Below are 17,406 nucleotides of genomic sequence, written 5' to 3' on the forward strand. Positions count from 1 at the left end.
GTGAGGAAGGATGAGTCTGGGTCAGGAAGGATGAGTTTGGGGTGAGGAAGGATGAGTTTGGGGTGAGGAAGGATGAACCTGGGTGAGGAAGGATGAACCTGGATGAGGAAGGATGAATTTGGGTGAGGAAGGATGAGTCTGGGTGAGGAAGGATGAATTTGGGTAAAGAAGGATGAATCTGGGTGAGGAAGGATGAATCTGGGTGAGGAAGGATGAATCTGGATGAGGAAGGATGAATTTGGGTAAAGAAGGATGAATTTGGGATGAGGAAGGATGAATCTGGATGAGGAAGAATGAATTTGAGTGAGGCAGGATAAGTCTAGGTGAGGAAGGATGAATTTGGGTGAGGAAGGATGAATTTGGGTGAGGAAGGATGAACCTGGGTGAGAAAGGATGAGTTTGGATGAGGAAGGATGAATTTGACTGAGGAAGGATGAGTTTGGGTGAGGAAGGATGAGTTTGGATGAGGAAGGATGAATTTGGGATGAGGAAGGATGAATTTGGGTGAGGAAGGATGAACATGGATGAGGAAGGATGAACATGGATGAGGAAGGATGAATTTGGATGAGGAAGGATGAATTTGGGTGAGGAAGGATGAACCTCTGCACGTGGATGAGGCAGCTCAGAGTCCAGCCCAGCTCTCTGTTCCCTTGCACGATCTTGGTCTATTTCCTTCCAATTTTGGTTGTCCAAAGTTCAGGAGACAAGTCTTCCCCCTTTGGCATGCTGCTGGCTTCCTCTGAAGTGCTATTTAACTCCCAGTGACCTGTTTTTATTCTAAATTACATCATTTTCTTTCCCATCTTAGCTGGAAAAATGCAGGGGGCGTCCAAGAAAGCCTCACAAATATTTCAGCAAACCTGTGCTCTATTGTGGAAAAATATTCTTCTGGTGTGGAGGATGAAGTCAAAAAGTTTCCAGGCAAGTGTCAGCTCTTCCAAAGGGAAATCAGGATTTCTACTACCAAGTATTTTCACGTTGCATTGTTTTTGTGCGAGGGGATGTGAGAAGGCTCAGCTGTGGCTCCCTGGGAAATGTCAGCAGTTCCTTCTTCCTGTGACACTACAGATCTGCCTCGTGACAAAGCTGGCTGCCGGCTTGTGCAGAGGAACACAATGTCCAATTCATGGCTCCAGGGTCAGATTATCCACAGACCTCGCTGGCTCTGGCACTAACCAAGCCTGTTTTCCATCTGAGACCCTGTGGGATGTGAAACCCATCCCACCTGGGGCACAGGGCAGTGGGGTCAGAGCTGCCTCAGAAGGGTCCTGGAGGAGCCTCCCCAATGCCTTGGAGGGGCTGCCAGAAACAGAGGCAAGATTAAGGGAATAAAGTGGGTATTTATTGCAGGCCTTCAATAAATACACCTTGGGCAGCCAGAAACCTCTGAGGGCAACACCCAAGATGGAAATGTCACGAGTTTTCCAGACAATTATAAATTTGGTCCATTTACATATTGGGGTTAATCCTCCAATTACAGCTTCAGGTAATGAAGTCATTTATTCCACATTTTCCCCATCAGTTCAGTGTTGTTTCCATCTCCCCAGGCCTGAGGCAGTGAGGTGTCCTTGATTCCCAGGCCTGGAGAGGAATTTCTTGGCTGGATAAAATGGGAGAACAGCAGCTGTGGAGTTTTAGAGTGATACCCTAAAGCAGTGTAGCTGAAAAACAGAAAAGTTAGATCCTAAGGCACCAACACTTCCCTGGGCTGCCCCTCACCTCTGGATTCCTTTCCCTTTCCCTTTCCCTTTCCCTTTCCCTTTCCCTTTCCCTTTCCCTTTCCCTTTCCCTTTCCCTTTCCCTTTCCCTTTCCCTTTCCCTTTCCCTTTCCCTCTCCCTTTCCCTTTCCCTTTCCCTTTCCCTTTCCCTTTCCCTTTCCCTTTCCCTTTCCCTTCATGTCTGGCCTCACTGGATTTCCTCTTCATCCTCCCTGACTCTGCAGGGCTGATCATGGGCTACCCCTCACCTCTGCATTTCCCTCCTTCCTTCTGTCAGGAAAATTAACCCACAAACACCAGAGGGTTCTGTCCAAAAAGGAGATAGAGCAGCCCTGTGACTTTATTCCAATAAAGGGAGAGGCCATGGGGCATCCCCTGGGGTCTCTCCAGTTTTTGGAGGATGCAGCCTCCTTTTTATCCCAATTTCCAGCCACATTTCCCTTCTCTCTTTCCCCATTCCTGAGGTACTTGAGAGGTTCGGACTTCCTGAAATTCCTGATACTGAAGATTCCCCTCTAATGTACAACCCTCCCTTTTCATTTCTAATTCTTGTGGAATTTAGGGGCTTTTCCTCCCCATTGTTTCTTTCATCTTTCAATGCCCAATTTCATTTATCAGCAAACCTAAAATTTATTTGTAAAAGCAAATCTCTTTTCCCATCCATCACTCAGTGGAATCCTTCCCATTGTTCCTTTGGTTTTATTTATCCACCAGCTGCTTTGGAAAGCCCCATCTGCCATTCCTCTGCCTTCCTTCCCTGCAGGAGTGGGTGTCCTCTCTGGTGTTCCTGTACATCCTGAGGGACTCTGCAGGGCTCATCATGTACTACCACACCCAGGAGTTCCCCTACAAGGCGCTGGGGCGCCTGGACCAGCCCGCCTTCAACGCCTCGGGGGTCACCCTCCTCTACAGCCCTGCCACCAGCAGCACCCGCAGGATCATGGCCAAAGTGGCCTCCAGCCCATCACTGAGGGGTAAAAGCTCCCCAACCCACCTTCCTGCAGGGCTGAGGTGGTCCTGACCCACCCTCGTGGCAGGGAGCATTTGTCCCACCTGAGTTTTGGGAGGGGGGATAATCGTGGTGATGCCCATTTTCATTGCTGTGCTGGTTTTATTCTTTTTTCCCCCATTTTTTCAATATTAATTATCTATTCTAACTGCAGGTATAATCGTAGAAGAAGTGGAAAGTGAGGCAAAAATGGAAGCAAAAGGACTTTTGGAGGAGGAAACCATTGGTGTTGTTTTTAAGGATGATTTCTCCTACACCCTCAGATTTCCAGTGGGCAGAGCAATGTTTCCAAATGAGGGCTTTGAGCACATAGGTAACAAAATAAATGAAGCCCCAGGCTTTGATTTTGCATTGAAAACTGTTCAGCTGGATTTCTGTGCTGCTGTGCCACCCCAAAGGGATGGAGGCTGCATGTGCCAAATGCCTTGAGAAAGACACGACTTAAAATCTGTCTGTAAAAGGAAAAAAATATCAGAGAAAAATCTGTAAGAACATAAATGTCATCCACAATCAGAGAATCCCAAAATGGTTGGGGCTGGAAGGGAGCTCAGAGATCATCCAGTGCCTTTTGTCCCTCTCCCTTTTGCACCTGAACACGTCAAATCATGCCTGGAAAAATGGGAATTGTGTGTGCATTAATGTCCCTGGCCAGAGATTTAACACATTAAAAGATAAAAGGCTGAGCAAACCCAAATCTTGATTTCCTCACACTTAGATAAAACTCATTTTCAACCCCACCTGTCACCCACAAATATTTATATGCACATGTCTATGGAAATGTATTGATTAATATTAATTAATTCTTTTTTAAAAATTTGTTTCCCCAACAGAAACCTGCTGGGATTTTTCAGCCAGGCACTGCAAAGTCCCTCTGTACTGGTATGGGGGGTTCCTCTCAGTGCAGTCCAGCATTGATGCAGCAGTCATCGAAGTAAGTGTGCTCATTTGCTGTTCTCCCCACAGTTCTGTGTAAACTTAAAACCCAAATGGATTAAAGCAAAAATAGAGGGGAGAAAAAACCCCCAAACAACAAGAAAACCACCAGGCCAGTTCATTTTTCCAGCCCTAAAAGTGTCCAAGGCCAGGTTGGACAGGGCTTGGAGCACCCTGGGATAATGGGAGGGGTCCCTGCCCATGGAGGGGTGGAAAAAGGGGATTTTTGGGGTCCCTTCCAACCCAAACCATTCTGGGATCTTGTGATGCTCAGATTTTCTGTGGTCATCGACTTCTTAAATAATTAGTGTAATTCAAAATTTAAAAGAGTGACAGATAGTTCTCCTGGCTCGAGGCAGTGAATGGAACAAGGATTTAATGGAGTTTATTGCAAGTCAGCACAAAAACACACTAATTACTGGTTATTTGCTTATAGACATAACCCTATTATTGACAAACTAATGATTTTAATGCTTGTAACCCCCTGTTTGTTCTGATGTTGTTCTAATATTTCATTGCAAAAATGAAACGGATTTAATTTCTGATTTCCTTTAGATAAAAACCAACCACTCTGTGTGGAAAGAAATGAAGTCAATTGCTGGAGTTCACCTGCAAACCGTGCTGAAACCTCTGTATAAACTGGATTACCTTTGGTTCATTATCTGTGCCATGCTGAGCTACTGCCCATACATGCACTTTTTATCAGTGAAGCTTCTCAAGGAGAAGAAGAAGCTGAAGATACTGATGAGAGCAATGGGTCTGCAAGACATTTCCTTCTGGTAAACCTCAGAAATCAATGTGTAATTACAGGAATTATTTTATCAAATGTATGGAGCAGCCTGGTCTGGTGGGAGGTGGAATTAGGGGATTTTTGAGGTGTCTGGACCATTCTGGGGTTTTTTTGCTGGGGGGGGGGCTCTGTTTCCAAGCCTGTTACTCTGAGAAAGGTTTTTTTTTGGTACTTGTTTTGTTGTTTTTCTCCTCCCAAAAAAGAGGAGGAGCACGAATATTTCCCATCCTTGGCAGAGCACACGGTGGAAGGTCCTGGCTGCGGATTCTCTGTGTGCCCTGGCTGGGCTGCAGAGATCTGGGCAGGTGCCAGGCCTGAATTGGTGGGAGAACTTCTGTCCTGAGCAGTAACCAAGCACTGAGCAGGCTGCTCAGAGAGGAGAGACTCCAGACCCACCTGGACACCTTCCTGTGCCTCCTGCTCTGGGATGTCCCTTTTTGAGCAGAGACATCCACCTCCCTGTCCCTCCTGCCCTGACCCTCCCTGTGCCTCTCTGATATCTGCACCTGCCCACTCTGAGAATTGGAAATCGATGAAAATGCAAAATATTTCAATTCAAACCCCCTTGGCTATGTCGTGGCAGGTGTTGTGATGCTCAGGGGCAGGAGTAACTGTGCCTTCCCTTGTAGGTTATCCTGGAGTTTGCTGTACACCGTGTATGTCTCCATCACAGCCAGCCTGCTGACCTGGGTCACCCTGAGTGAAGTTTTTAATCACAACACCTTCTTGGAACTGTATTTTTTTTATTTCTTTTATGGCATGGCATGTGTAAGTTTGCTTTTGTATTCTTATATGATGCTTTTTTTTTTTTTTCTCCTAATTGAAATATCTGCAGAGTTTTTTAGGGCTGGTATTATATGAGAAAGTAACAAAAATAGTCTGCTGTGATTTATGGTGATTTTTTATAGGCTAGGTTTTAGGTTGGTTTTGTATATTTTTTTAATACCATTGTATTTTGGGAGATTCTGACTCAAAATCAGAGTAAAGAGAGGTGTCACAATGAGGCTGGGAGTGATTTGTCTTATAAACCTTATAAACCTTACAAACCTGCCCTAAATCTCAGAGCTGCTAAACAAAGCCCTGTGCATCTCGAAACCCAGCTGGGTCTCTGATTTTCCTCCTATTTTCAAGCTGTTTTGTTTTTAATTGCAGCAGAAATGCATCCTGCTAACTGCTGGTTTCCTCTGCTGCAGATTCACTTCACTTTCCTGCTCAGCTCGTTGCTAAAGCAGCCAAACATTTCCAGTTTTGTGGGATTTCTCCTTCACGTCCTCTTCGGGGCTCTGGGCTTTTTGACGTTGATTGAAAAACTGCCACGAGCTTTGGAATGGATTTTAAACCTCTTCAGTCCCTTTGCCTTCACAGCTGGCCTGGCAACGGTATGTCCATGATAAAACCAGCTCACCCCAAAAGCTCAGCCCCAAAATTCTGCCAGAGAGCAGCAAAATCCACAATTTGCATCACCAGAACGACCCAGTCAACCCCTTCTGCTTCTAAAGAGGAAACTTGGCTCCAAAAAATCAGAAAAAGAGCTAAAAAAATCTGTGCTAAATCGTGGCAAAGATGGTTGGGCGCTCAAGTGCATCAGGAATTTTACTGCAACAAATTGAAATCTCTGTAAAATGAGCAGTGGGATGTGGCTGGTGGGTACCAAGGGCTGCAGGAACTGAGGGCTGGAAGTGCTGCCTTTGCAAACAGCACTCTGTAACTTCTGCATGGTTGGAAATTCAGCTTACTGAGGCATTTCTGGTGCTTGTGGTCAGAATAAACCCTTTCCCTCCTTAGGAACAGCGTCGTGGTCACGAGTGAATTGGTTTTGAGTGAAAATGGCTGTGATGACACAGCAGTAGCTCACGCAAAGTATTTCTGTCTGAAGGAAATGTTGCATCTGAATTTTGCTTTTTTTCCTCCCCTAGATGGTAAAACTAGAAAAATATGGGCCAGCATTTCCCCCAGAGCTGTACCCTTTTTATAACCTGTACCTCATCCTGAGCCTGGACAGTGTCTTGTATTTCCTGCTGGCCATCTACTTCGATAAGGTTTTGCCTGGTGAGTGAAAATGAGAGGGGAAAAATGCAAACTTCATTGCTTTTTCTTTTATAATTCCCTGCTTTGTGGAGAGAAAGTTACCCAAGGAGTGGTGGGAGGAGAGAAAACTGCAGCCCTGCAGTGAGATCCTGCTCCTACAGCCCTGAGCACTGGGGTTGGAGGGGTGTCGTGGGACTTGTTCTGATTTCTTGGAACCAAAGAGGTTGGAAATGGGGTCGTGGGCTTGATTAACTCACACCTGACGTTGCAGATATGGCCAATTTAAATTGCAGAGTTTATCAATTCTTTCACTCTGCTGCAAGTTCACGTTCTGCCCTACCAGGGCAGCTGGGCTGGGCATTTCTCAGAGCTGACAGATGGAGTTTTAGGGTTGATATTTTCACTTCTCTGCCTCTGATCCAGGCAAGTACGGGGTCCCACATCCTCCTGCCTTCTTCCTGAGACCCTCCTACTGGCTGAGGGGCAGCAGTGGGTCCGTGGGGGTGAGAGCTGGCAGCAGCCACGACCCCGTCCTGGGCGGCGACGCCGAGCCGATGCCGCCGGGCTTCGACGGCAAGGAGGCCATCAGGTGAGGGGCTCCTTTGGGCAAGGAAAAAAGGAAAACACAGCTCTGCCCAGAGTGTTTGGCTCTGGAGAGCACAGCCACGCTGCCCTGGGCAGTGTGAGGCTGGCAGCTGGCATTGTGGAGGAGGTTAAGGTAAATGTGTGAAAGGCGGGGGTTGTTCGGGGTGTTGTCGCGATCCAGAGATGGATTTGAACATTTGTTGGATGTGGGGCATCCTCCAACTCCCTGCCCTGCACTTCCCTCTCAGCAGTGTGCTGAGCATCTTCCCCCCTTCCCCAGCATCTTCAAGCACAGGGTGTGCTGCAGAAAATGCAATGCTGCCCTGTCCATCCTTGCAGGGCTGGGTGCTGCACAGAAATGTGCCAAAATCACAGCGAGGTCATCACTCCTAATTAAATACCCACTTTATATCCTCCTCCTTCACTCACTAAGTGTTCCTCGAGTTTGGCTTTGAAACCTTTCAAACAGCCTTTAGAAAAGCACAGCTAAATCCTGCTACTCCTGAGTTACATCAAGGGATTTCTTCTGCAGGACCAGTTGGAGGAAGAAGTTGGGAAATATTCCCCCCAAAGTTTTCAATGTTTAATTTGAGGCAGAGGAAAAAGCCCCCAAACTGTGATTCAGTAATTAATGGCTTGCTTACTTTTCTTTAGACTAAACAATATTAAAAAAATATACAAGAAGAACAACAAGAGCACCGAAGCTTTAAAGGGTAAGGAGAGGCTTTGTCATTATTTTATTCATTTTTCACTAGATAAGAACCCAAAGTGTTTGGATCTGTACTGGCTGTACTGAATTCTGCCTCTGGGCCTGTTAAATTATATTGTGCAATGATTATTTCTGCTGGGGTAAATTACTGGCAAATTTCTACCAGGTCGTTATCTGCCTGTTCCCTCCAGGAAAAAAAAATCACTGTTTATTATTTTTTGCAACAGCAGAAATCTCCTTAAAAGCTGTGGTTTTGCAGGGATGAACCACTCTAGAAATCCCCTCTCAAACCTCCCTCTCAAAATGTAAACTATTTTGGGCAAACTTGGGATTTTAGGGCCAAATCTTCTGTCCCTGCCTGAGCTGTGTTCTCTTGCCAGTGCAAATATTTGACACAGCCATAGTAAAGCCATGGGGTATTTGTTAAATACCTTTGTTTAAAAAGAACTCCAAGTGAAAATATCAAAAATGAAAAATACTAAAAATATCAATATGGCCTCAAAGGTCTATATTGAGTGGAAAAAACCAAGCAAACACAACCTGAACAACCCACAGAAACACAAAGTATTTTTTTAAAAGAGAAAATGAGGGGGCAAAGTCTGGCTGCTTTGAAATGTCTTGAAATCTGACATCTTGGAAAAGCTCTGGGCTCTTCTCTTCCTGAGGACTCTTCTTGAGCCACACTGAAGGGAAATGTTATGAACCTCGTAGAAAACTGAAGTCAAAATTCTTTAAATATTGAAGATAATACATTTATTCCCTCAGTTCAGTCAAGACATAATTCCTTACTAAGCTCAGGCCTGACTCCTGAAGGACTAACCTGTGCTTTTGGATCTGGTTTTGCCTCTCAGATTCTGAAGAAATGTCACTTCTGTCACCTGTGGCAACAGCTACAGGTCCAAGTGCGTTTCTCACACGCTTCCATCCTACTGTTGTCCCGTTTTTATTCCAGGTTTGTCCTTAAATATATATGAAGGGCAGATCACTGCCCTGCTGGGTCACAGTGGATCTGGGAAAACTGCTCTGTTAAATGTGCTCAGCGGATTTTCCAAGCCTTCAGCAGGTGAGATGATGGGCCGGGATGCTGAGTTGTTGGTTTTTTCAAGTGTAAGGGGAAAATAAACAAAAAACCTCCAAGTTTTCCCTCAGTGATTCATGCTGGGTTGTTGTCAGTGCAGATTTCTCCTTCAGCACAAACTCCACGGTGTGCACCATGCTCATTTCTCCATCTGGACGACCTGGTGCTTTCCATGAGCTGCACACCTACAGGAAATATGGTTTTATTTGTAAGGGAGGGTTGTGGTGCTCTGAAATATTTTTTCAAGGTATTAAATCTTTGAGCTATCGGGTTATTTTGCTTTTTTGTTTCTTGGATTTTTAATTTAATGCTTGGGAAGCATCCATGGTGCTGGACTTAATGTGAAATATTTCATTCACCCCCCTGTGCAGGATCTGCAATGATCTACAACTACAATGCTTCTGAAATGTGGAACGTGGAAGGAATGCAGGAAAGGATTGGCGTTTGCCCCCAAATTAATTTGCATTTTGAAGCCTTAACGGTGAAGGAAAACCTGAGGATTTTTGCTCACATCAAGGGGATTCAGTGGAAGGAAGTAGATGAAGAGGTTGGTATGTGCTTCTCAGCCACTGACTTCCCTTTGATGGCACCTTGGCACTTTGTGCTTTATTGTTAAAAGATGATCACCTGCATCTTGTTCTATGAAATGAGAACAAACCTGATTTAGTGGCAAAGAGGTTTTCCACTACTCTCTCACCCTCATGTCATGAGTTAAAACTCAGACTTGTTCTTATTTTTCCCCAAGCAAAGCCATTATGGGTAGGTAAGTTTGAAATCGTGACGTTGACATGTTTGCAGCCATTTAGGAATTCAGACCAGTGCTTTGGAAATGTGACTCTCTTGTCTTTGTGTGTTCCCAAGGTGCAGAAAGTTCTCGTCATGGTGGACCTCACTGATGTTCAGGATGTTTGTGCTGAAGCCCTGAGCGGGGGACAAAAGCGAAAATTGTCTCTTGGAATTGCAATTTTAGGGAATCCCCAGGTAGGGACCGGTCATGTTTATGCACACACAGCATGTGTTTTTCTGGGACATAGCTTTGCATTTTGACTTGGCACAGAGTCTGTTGTGGTTTTCCCCTGCCACTCCAGGCTGCTAATTCACTTACTGGAAGGGAATTGGGGAATCTGGTTCGATCAGAGCCATATTTTTAATTAGAATATTGCAACAGGAGAAGGAGCAATAAAAACAAGCCATACTTGAGGGTACATTCTCTTCTCTGAGCGAGACCATCAAAACCAGGAAACCAAGTGATGCAAGTGTGGAACTGAGCCATGTGGGCTGGTGTTGTAGTTGAAATGGGCACAATACAAAGCAACACACTCCATTTTCAGAAGGCTCCAAACTTTTTATTCTAGCATGCATGCTTTTTATACATTCCTACAAAACTCATTAGTTTACACTTTCCTCATTGGTCAGGAAGGACAAAGTGCTCACTGGAACAGGCAGCTGCAGGCTTCTCTTATTTCTCCTTTTTCCTTTCTTGGTTTCTGTGTCAGTGACCTTGGTAGGAAATTCTTCCAGGGGTGAACATGGATCCTCTTATCAAACTCATCCCTGGCTCACAGAAGTCACTATAGAACTCGTAGTGTGGCATCAATAATTGACCCCATGATTCTCAGAAGGCTGATCAATCACTTTATTATACTATTCTATAGTATAGAATTATTATATTATTCTATAGTGTAGAATAGTGATATACACCAGTTTCTTATACTATTCTATCACTTTATTATACTATTCTATCACTTTATTATACTATTCTATAGTATAGAATTATGATATTATTCTATAGTATAGAATAGTGATATATATCACTTTCTTATACTATTCTATAGTATAGAGTTATTTTATTCTATAGTATAGAATAGTGATATATATCACTTTCTTATACTATTCTATCACTTTATTATACTATTCTATAGTATAGAGTTATTATATTATTCTATAGTATAGAGTTATTTTATTATTCTATAGTATAGAATAGTGATATATATCGCTTTCTTATACTATTCTATCACTTTATTTTACTATTCTATAGTATAGAATTATTATATTATTCTATAGTATAGAATAGTGATATATGTCACTTTCTTATACTATTCTATCACTTTATTATACTATTCTATAGTATAGAGTTATTTTATTCTATAGTATAGAATAGTGATATATATCACTTTAGTATACTATTCTATCACTTTCTTATACTATTCTATCACTTTATTATACTATTCTATAGTATAGAGTTATTATATTATTCTATAGTATAGAATAGTGATATATATCACTTTCTTATACTATTCTATCACTTTATTATACTGTTTTAGTCTTCTCTTCTTACTAAGAAACCCATTGCTTTTATAGACAGTCACGGTACAGGTTGACCTAACTGGTCCTTTACTAAAAACACCATCACCACTGGCCCATTAAGAAACCACCCTTTGGTGAGCAAACCTCCATAACCCATTCCACGTGTTCACAACACCAGGTGCAGCAAGTGAAGATAGGAATGTTTCTCATTCTTTTCTCTGACCTCCTCACCGCCTCCCCCAGGACGATGCCTGGGAAGGTTGTGTTCCTCTCTGTGGCCAGAGAGCTGCTGCCACATCAAACCCCTTGCCCAGGCTGGGGCAGTGTGGGCAGTTCTGACCCAGCTGTGCTCTGCAGGTGCTGCTCCTGGACGAGCCCACGGCGGGGCTGGATCCCTGCTCCAGGCACCACGTCTGGAGCCTGCTGCGGGAGCGCCGCGCCGGGCGCGTCACGCTCCTGGCCACCCAGTCCGTGGAGGAGGCAGACACTCAGGCTGGTGAGCCCAGGCTGGCACCTTGGGGGTGCACTAAAGGCATTTCCAGGGCATAGCCCACGTGTGGGTCCCCCTGTGGCACAGCTGGACGTGTTTTATGTGACAGTGACCACCCGAGCTGAGCCGAGGTCAAAACTGGGCTGATGCGTCCCTCCAAGGCTTTCCTCATGCTCCTCTCCAGAATAAAGCAGTCTTCTTTGCTCATGCTCCTCTCTAGGATAAAGCACTTCCACATTATCTGGCTTTGTCTCTATATCAGTAAAACTCCCTTTATTTTCCTTTATTTTTATTTTACTTACTGCTATTCCCATTTCTGTGTTATTCCTGTGCTGCATGGGAAATTCTCCAAAAGCCCACAAGAATGCAGAACTAAAATAATTAACTGTGATGTTGAGAAGAAAGGCATTGGTTTAAAAGTATTTTTAAGAAAAGACCTACAGGGCTGGCCTGGCTTTACTCCTCTCAGTTTATTATTAAAATGTCTGCTGAGTTCAGAAGGAGCAGAGTGAGGTCAGTCTACTGCACTTTGTAAATCCCCCTAAATCCTTTGCATTCCCTCCTCCTCAGATCGAAAAGCCTTCCTCTCCTGTGGGAGATTACAGAGTGTTGGCTCATCTCTCTACTTGAAGAGAAAGTGGGGAATTGGCTATCACTTAAGGTAAAACTTTTTGTTTTGGTCATCACTCTTTTTGTGAAAAGCTTCTCGTTCTCAGATTTTCTTGTAGAATCTCTGTTTTTGTAGAGTTTATCTGGACAGTAATAGAAATCCTGACAATTCATTTTAGAAGAGCTTTAAGGCTGCCAGAATTTCCCTGCTTTGGACAGCAGGCTGCCTTTCTTGGGAACCCAACCCTGCAAGCTCTGAGCACACAGCTAAAATGACTCTGCAGTGAAAGGGGACCAGAGTGAGGTGATCTGTGGTGCCAGAGTGATGTTCAGTGGCTTTGCTGCAAAGTTGTTTTTCTTCTTAGGAGTTTGATTCCTGAGTTCTTGGTTTAGCAGCATTGTCCAGGATCATAATTCTCACCCTCAACCATTTTGTGCATGTGTGGCTGTGACGGTGATCGCAGGGGTCCCAGAATGAGGGAAGAGATGAGAATCTTGATTCCATGTTCAGAAGGCTGATTTATTATTTTATGATATTTATTATATTAAAAACTATACTGAAAGAATAGAAGAAAGGATTTCATCAGAAGGCTGGCTGAGAATAGAAAAGGAATCAATAACAAAGGTTTGTCTCTGACTGAGACAGTCTGGACAGCTGGACTGGGATTGGGCATTAATTAGAAACAACCACATGAGCCCAATCCCAGCTCCACCTGTTGCATCCCACAGCAGCAGACAATCATTGTTTGCATTTTGTTCCTGAGGCCTCTCAGCTTCTCAAATCTTAAAGAAAGGATTTTTGATAAAACTTGTCAGTGACACATGGCAAAACCAGGGGCACTGCAGATGGCTGTAAAAATTCCCACTGAAGTTCTCCCAGTTTTGGAGGTTTCCCTGTGGAAGAATCACCCCTGGCTCTGTGCTCCAACCAGATGAGGGACACATTTTTTATTTCTTATTCTAACAATGGGGTTTTTTTAACAGGATGCGCATAAATGACCGGTGTGACCCGGAGCTTGTGTCATCTGTGGTCAGACAGTACATCCCTGATGCTGTGCTCAAGGGACACAAGAGGGATGAGCTGTCTTTCAGGCTGCCTCTGGAAAACACTGACAGCTTCCCAGGTAAGAAACCTGTCCCTGTGCCAGGGTTTTAAAGGGAAACCCGCTGGTGGGAAAAGCAGAAATCAAAGTTTCTGTGAAGGGAATAATTTTATTCCTTGGTTCCATACTGTGTGGTGTTAGGAAGGTGCATAAATATCAGTTTTATGGAGACCATTCAGTGCACATGCTGATATTAATAATGAAGATGAAAAAAATAAAATCCACCAACTGATCTACAAACCAAAATCCACCTACCCTCTTCTGTTTTCAGTATGGTCCATGAAAACCAAAACCACTGAAGTTTCCACGAGTTACCTCTAAAGCACACAATAAATTAGCCATGACTTTCAGGTCGCGTGGAATAATGATGTGACTGCTGGAACATCCAGTGTTAATTGGCTGAATTTGTTAATTAACAGTGGCTGAGCCTGGTTGTTTCTCCCATGCAGATCTGTTCAGGCACCTGGAGAGCAGCCTCTTGCAGGGGGTGGTTGGTTATGAGGTGACCAGGACAACCCTGGAAGATGTTTTTCTGAAGCTGCAGGGGGAGGAAGCCGTCGATCCCGAAGGTAAAGCCTTCACTCCCTTCTGCAAGTGTGGCGTCCCTAAAGTTCCATCTAAACGTGTGTTTTAATTGAACATCTAATCCATTTCTGCTAAATGTCAGTATTGATAGGCCTGGAGTAGCTTAGTTGTGTCCCACTTGCCTTCAGTGAGGAATGTCATCTTGGAGAAGCCCAAATTATTCTGTCTCAGCTTCCCAAAGGGTTTCAAGCATGAGAATTAAGGGTCGTGTTGGAAAGATATTTATTTACCTTTGGAGGGTTGTACAGCCCAGACCTGGAGGTGGGAAGGGATAAAGTTTGCAGAAGGCATTTCCCAAGGCCACTGAAGATCTTGGATGTGTTGCCACAGCAGCCAGTCTGAACTCACCAGTATAAATTCTATTCTGGATGAATTATGGTCCTTTTTCTCTGCACTTCTAACTCTTCTCTCTCTTAAAAAAAAAAAAAAAAAAAAAAATTAAGCAATTCAAAGCAGAAGATTCCTGATGATTGTTTGGGATTGGAAGGGGTCCTTGGAAGGCTCTTTGTGGGTAATGGCATTTCATGGTGCACACACAGGAGAGGGAGACCTCGAGGAGAGGGACCAGAACCTCCCGTGGTTCTCCAGGCAGGGGATCCTGGCCATGAGTGGGATGATGCTCTGGAGGCAGCAGGTGTGTGCTGTGCTGAGAATTCACCTGCTCAAACTGAAGCACGATGGAAAATTCCTCAGGGGCATGTAAGTACAGGAGCTCCCACTTGCTCTGCAGCAGCCTAGGGGGGGTTTAAATACTGCTGGAGATGTTTGGAAGCAGAGAATTAGATGGGAAATGTTTCAAAGCTGCAAAAACAGCAGCAGTCTGGGCTTAGCAGGAGAACTCTGGCTTGCTTAAGTTTTAAATTTCCCCATAAATCCCACAATTACTCATTGGTGGATTTCCCCTGGACTCACTTATGGTCTCTTTTTCCATCTAGATTGCTGTTATTTGGAATATTTATCCTTCCACCACTGATGGTTTTAATGCTGTTTCATCTGTGGCACACCTCCAGCAGCTGGGAAATCACATCTAGCCAGTATTTTCTTCCCACAAAAGAGAAAATTCAAAATAGGTCTACAAACCTCCTCATCTTCAATGACACAGGTGAGGAGCAACATGTGGGGCTGACTCACTTTCTGCATCAATGTGAATTTTTTTATAATGGACAGAGGAACCTTGCAAATGCCACAGATATATAAAGGAATGTGCATTGAGAGGTGTTTTATTTTGAGCAAAAGAAAATGCTGTTGTCGTGATGAAACAGATGATATATAGAAGAGAACCAGGGAAGTTTAAAAAAAAATCAATAAATGAACTAAGTTTGAAACATATATTTTGTTTAACCAGTTTACATAAATAGAAAAGATATAACAAAATATGTGTTTGCTTAGAATCTCAATATTTGGGGTTTTTAACATAACTCTGCTTTGCAAGTAGGAACTTGTTTATATGAAACTGTTTCTATTTAAAGAAAAAAAAAAAACCCTCTAATGACTTTAATTTCTGTCCTTGACTTGATTTCAGGATCAGAAATCGAGGATTTCATTGCTGCTTTGAAGATGCAAAACATAACCCCAGAAATAACCTCGGAGAAAAACATCACAAGCCTTCCAGATTATAATGGAGCTATTAAAATATCCCTGGAAGGCAAGGTGAGGGATATTTTTTTCCCTTCTTTCATCCTGTACATCAACAGGATTTCCTGAGAAGTGTTTAAATGAGAGAAATAAACGCATCTGTGGCAGTCACATTTTCTGGAAAAATCCCTTCCCCCAGGATTCTTCTCCTGGGAAGCTGAGAAGCCTCAGAGAAAAAGGGAAACAATTCTGATCTCATTTGCTTCTCCTGTGCTGTGCTCATGTGGAATGTGTTTGGAGATTGTTCACCCACAGGTGATTGTTCCATTGCATTCTGCTGGGAGTTGTTTTCACTCTTTGGCCACTCAGGGCCAGGCTGTGTCAGGGCTCTGGAGAGAGTCACCAGTTTTCAGTATTTCTTTTTAGCATTCTGTAAGTTTCCTTTTTGTATTCTTTAGTATAGTTTGGTATAGCATTCTTTAATAGAATATACTATTATAATGTGATAAATGAGCCCTCTGAGCACATGGAGCCATATTCATCATTCCTCCCTTCATCTGGGAACCCTGCTCCAGAAAAGGGAGAATATTTTTTTGGCATAATAAGGAGTTTCAGTAGCGCTGCTCACACCTCTCAGGGACACGAAGGCCTCTTTTGTTTTGACCCCTCCAGAGCCGCCAGTTCACGGTGATGTGCAGCCCAGAGCCCATCAACTGCTTCCCCGTGCTGGTGAACATCCTCAGCAACACCTTCCTGCGGCTCTTCAACTCCACCGCGCGCTTCCGCGTCTGGAGCCAGCTCTTCTACACGGTGAGGCTCCCTCCCTGCCGGGCCAGCATCGCCTGGGGCAGCTGCAGGGATGGGGACTGCACAGCCTGGGGGCTGGGGGGCAGCTCCCAAGGGCTCAGGGCAGTGGTGCCACTGCTGCTGGTTCCTGGAGGTGTTCCATGGGGATTTTCCCAAGGGTTCTGTGGGGTTTCGGTACCCTAAGGGATTTGTGCTGTTTGGAGAGGATTGGGATTGTTCTCGGAGGAGTTTCAGGGTGATCTAATTGTGGCCTTGCAGTCCCTGATGGAAGGATGGGGAGAGGCTGGAGTGACAGGCCAAAGGGGAATGTCACATCTCACTGACCTGGATTGGATATTAGGAGGAGATTGTTCCCTGGGAGAGTGGGCAGGCCCTGGCACAGGTGCCCAGAGAAGCTGTGACTGCCCCTGCATCCCTGGCGGTCCAAGGACAGTTTGGACAGGGCTTGGAGCCACCTGGAATGGTGGAAGGTGTCCCTGCCCACAGCAGGGGTGGAATGAGATGATCTTTCAGGTCCTTTCCTGATGAGCATGGTGGGAATACAACAGCGGTCTTTGCAAACCCCACCTTTCCTCAGCAACAAAAAAGCTTGCCTCCATCCTCAACAATTTACAATGATCCAAATTATTTCTGCCAATTCTAGGATGCTAAATGTCATTACTTTGTTCTTTTTGCCTTGCTGTCTGTTCTTAAGCACCACTGACTTACCGTTAGTGCTCTTGCTCACTGGTGTGCTCAACCATCCCATGAGCATCGAGCCAGCCAGATTTTCCCTGGGCAGCATCAGTCATGGATGACTGAATTTCTCCCCACAGGGAGAAAACCCAGAGCTGAAGCACTACATTTTTTTTGGCTTGTTCACCTACCTGCTGGTTTTGGCTGCTGGTCTGCCTCCTCTCTTTGCGATGAGCAGCGTGGAGGATTACAAGGTAAAGAGCACGAGGAGTGAATGCAGTGCAAAATATCTGGAGAGCACCAGGGGGGAAGCCTGGCACAGGTGCCCAGAGAAGCTGTGGCAGCCCCTGGATCCCTGGAAGTGTCCAAGGCCAGGTTGGACAGGGCTGGGAGCAGCCTGGGACA

At 44.6% G+C, this 17,406-nt stretch overlaps 1 protein-coding gene across 1 annotated transcript in view; it reads left to right on the forward strand.

Annotated features, from left to right (window-relative positions):
* The window catches only part of LOC311161268 (ATP-binding cassette sub-family A member 9-like), a 33,746-nt gene that overhangs the window by 2,906 nt on the left and 13,434 nt on the right, over window positions 1–17,406 (forward strand). Inside the window, exons 2-23 of the mRNA XM_084218690.1 lie at window positions 809–921; window positions 2,482–2,692; window positions 2,882–3,040; window positions 3,558–3,658; window positions 4,216–4,439; window positions 5,080–5,218; window positions 5,644–5,829; window positions 6,367–6,499; window positions 6,902–7,067; window positions 7,718–7,776; window positions 8,725–8,835; window positions 9,222–9,397; window positions 9,712–9,831; window positions 11,515–11,653; window positions 12,218–12,308; window positions 13,241–13,380; window positions 13,809–13,928; window positions 14,484–14,643; window positions 14,880–15,046; window positions 15,467–15,594; window positions 16,192–16,329; window positions 17,142–17,255. Of these exons, the coding sequence (XP_084074816.1) occupies window positions 809–921; window positions 2,482–2,692; window positions 2,882–3,040; window positions 3,558–3,658; window positions 4,216–4,439; window positions 5,080–5,218; window positions 5,644–5,829; window positions 6,367–6,499; window positions 6,902–7,067; window positions 7,718–7,776; window positions 8,725–8,835; window positions 9,222–9,397; window positions 9,712–9,831; window positions 11,515–11,653; window positions 12,218–12,308; window positions 13,241–13,380; window positions 13,809–13,928; window positions 14,484–14,643; window positions 14,880–15,046; window positions 15,467–15,594; window positions 16,192–16,329; window positions 17,142–17,255 (3,095 nt within the window). The remainder of the gene's footprint in view (window positions 1–808; window positions 922–2,481; window positions 2,693–2,881; window positions 3,041–3,557; window positions 3,659–4,215; window positions 4,440–5,079; window positions 5,219–5,643; window positions 5,830–6,366; window positions 6,500–6,901; window positions 7,068–7,717; window positions 7,777–8,724; window positions 8,836–9,221; window positions 9,398–9,711; window positions 9,832–11,514; window positions 11,654–12,217; window positions 12,309–13,240; window positions 13,381–13,808; window positions 13,929–14,483; window positions 14,644–14,879; window positions 15,047–15,466; window positions 15,595–16,191; window positions 16,330–17,141; window positions 17,256–17,406) is intronic.

The sequence above is a fragment of the Fringilla coelebs genome (assembly GCF_963513975.1).
Source record: "Fringilla coelebs genome assembly, chromosome: 19".
In the NCBI taxonomy this organism is placed as follows: Eukaryota; Metazoa; Chordata; class Aves; order Passeriformes; family Fringillidae; genus Fringilla; species Fringilla coelebs.